The sequence below is a fragment of the Carlito syrichta genome, unplaced genomic scaffold, assembly GCF_000164805.1.
Source record: "Carlito syrichta isolate Samal-C Ts95f unplaced genomic scaffold, Tarsius_syrichta-2.0.1 Scaffold123375, whole genome shotgun sequence".
Classification (NCBI taxonomy): domain Eukaryota; kingdom Metazoa; phylum Chordata; class Mammalia; order Primates; family Tarsiidae; genus Carlito; species Carlito syrichta.
This window is the reverse complement of record NW_007067471.1, coordinates 1-2545: the sequence shown is the minus strand read 5'-3', so window position 1 is coordinate 2545 and position 2545 is coordinate 1. Positions and strand designations below refer to the sequence as shown.

The window sequence follows — 2545 nt, the reverse complement described above, 5'->3', positions numbered from 1 at the left end:
CTCGACCTGCCGGGCTCCGGCGATCCTTCCGCCGCAGCCTTCCGAGTAGCCGGAACTACAGGCGCGCGCCACCACGCCCGGCTGATTTTTTGATTGATTGTAGAGATGAGGTCTCGCTGCCCAGGCGGGTCTCGAACCCGCGGGCTCAGGCCATCCACTCACCTCAGCCTCCCAGAGGCGCGGGATTACAGGCTGAGCCACCGAGCCCGGCTGGCTAGGACTTCTTGATGGAGCCTTTCCGTATGGAGGCAGGCCCGGACCTGTGTCTACAAACATCACGCTTTCCTTGAACACCCAACTGAGGCTGGATTTTTTGTCCCCTTCTCCCACCAGGTAAACTGGTGTGTGTGAAAGACAAGGAACGTGTCACACTCGTGAATCACCACCGGTCCAACTTCTCCAGCTCTGCTGCTCCGTGCGTTATGGCCAAGCCCTGTCTGTCTCTGCTTGTCCACCTCTCCTTCCCCTTGCCTTCGGTGCGTCTGTGGGGCCCCCACCCCGCCTGCCTGCTCCCTGTCTTCTTCCCTTCTCTCCCCCTTTGTCTCTTCTGTGCACTCGCCGCTCTCTGGCTCTCCCTTCCCGCCTCTCTCCTGCCCATCCTTTCCGTGTCTGCTCTCCTTGCCTCTCGCCCCGGCCTCCTCCCCTCAGCGCGGCTGATGAAAGACCCCTGGTCTGTGCTGAAGCCTGGGGCCCCGAAAACCGGAAACCAGGAGCCCTCATCCTGCTGACCCGGTGCGGGCGAAGTTGGCCCAGTATCTCATCACTCTCTGGGCAAAGAGTCTCTCCTCGGCGGTGTAGTTCAGCGAGGGGTCCAGGGGGAGCCCAAAGGTGAACTCGATCTCGTAGCCGTGGGGCACCCCCATCCACAGGGGCCAGGGGATCGTGGAGGCACGGTGCTCAAAGACGTAGGCGTAGACTCGGGCGCCCTGGGCGGCCAGTCGCCCAGCCAGCTGGGCCACGGGGCACACGACGTTGTGGTCGCCCACCACGTTGCTCAGGGCCTCCCGCAGGCGCGCTGGGTCCTCGGGATGGAGCCAGTCTGTGTAATGCAGGACCACAGCCTCGGCTGCCAGGTCACTTACCTGGGGGACCCCGACCCGCACCCCGGCCAGGAACTGGGCCCGGCTGATGAGAGACTCGTTGTCTTTGCTGAAGCCTGGGGCCCCGTAAACCAGAAAATAGGAGCCCTCATCTCTCACCACACCCACCAGCACCTGGGGGGGGCGTGGAATGGAGGCACGGGCACAGACAGACAGGCAGACAGAAACAGAGGGACAGACAGAGAGCCAGAGAGATGAACAGTTACAGACCCAGAACCACGGAGGAAGAGAGTATGGAGCTGGGCGAGGGATGGAGAGAGAGAGAACACGTTCCCACGGCTCCTCCTTCTCGTGTGTCCCGCTCACCCCCCGGGTCGGAACCCTCAGGGACAGGAAGTGGCCGTGAGACCCGGAAGCCTGAACCCCCGGGAGTGGGTCTGGAAGAGCCCCCGTGCCTGGGTCGCCGGGGGCTGGGGCGGGGCCCTTGGGACCCGGAGGAGCCAGTTCCGCCCCACCAGCCACCAGTCACCTGCAAGCCGTGGAAGTCTCCGGCGCTGATGAGGGCCTCAGGCGTGTCGCTGAGGAAGTCTCCGTCCACCACAGGCACGAAGGAGAACCGGAAGACGCTCTCCTGAGGCAGCACGTGCCACTCGTGGTCTACCAGGTCTCGTGCTGGTCGTGCCCGAAGGCAGGCCACCAGCTCTGTGTCGTTGCCACCGGCGCCCCCCGGGGGACAGCCCACGAGGCGGGCCAACAACGTGGCCCGGCGGCGGGCCTCTCCCACGCCCACGGTGGCCCAGGGCCCGTTGGGTGTGCCGCTCTGCAGCACAGCCCTGTGGAAGAGGCCCCGGCTAGGCGGGGACAGCAGGTGCATGCCCACGGAGGCGGCCCCGGCGCTCTCCCCAAACAGAGTCACTGACGCAGGGTCCCCGCCGAAGGCAGCCACGTTCTCCTGCACCCACTGCAGTGCCAGCCTCTGATCCAGCAGGCCCACGTTGCCCGGGGCCTCCTGGCTGCCCGGCAGGGCCAGGAAGCCGAAGGCTCCCACGCGGTAGTTCATGGACACCAGCACAGTCCCCTCAGCCTGGACCAGGAAGCGGCCGTCATACACGTCCAGGGAGGAGGCCCCGCTGTAGAAGCCACCCCCATAGATCCAGACGAGGACGGGGGCGGGGGCCGCAGGCCGGGGGTGTGGTGTCCACACGTTGAGGTAGAGGCAGTCCTCGCTCAGCTCCCGGTTGGGGTTCCACATCTCGGTGCCCTTAAAACCCGGGTACAGGGTGTCCACGTATTGGTAGCAGACACTCTGGAAGGCAGTCGCGTCCAGCACCCCCGGCCAGGGCTGCTTGGGCTCCGGTGGCAGAAAGCGACGCGGTCCCATGGGTGGCTCCGCGTAGGGAATGCCCAGAAAAGCAGAGACGAGGCCCCCAGGGGCTTTCAGGCGGGCTCCCCGCAGCCGGCCCCCACGCACGGTCACCAGCGGCGCCCCGTCCCCCCCGCCCCCC

At 66.1% G+C, this 2545-nt stretch overlaps 1 protein-coding gene across 1 annotated transcript in view; it reads right to left on the bottom strand.

Moving 5' to 3' along the window:
• The window catches only part of ACHE (acetylcholinesterase (Cartwright blood group)), a 3576-nt gene extending 1040 nt beyond the window's left edge, over positions 1 to 2536 (bottom strand). The window contains exons 1-2 of the mRNA XM_021707680.1: positions 1570 to 2536; positions 723 to 1214 (exon numbers count right to left, since the gene is read on the bottom strand). Coding sequence (XP_021563355.1) covers positions 723 to 1214; positions 1570 to 2421 — 1344 coding nt within the window. The 5' untranslated portion in view covers positions 2422 to 2536. The remainder of the gene's footprint in view (positions 1 to 722; positions 1215 to 1569) is intronic.
• Positions 2537 to 2545: the final 9 nt, after the last annotated feature.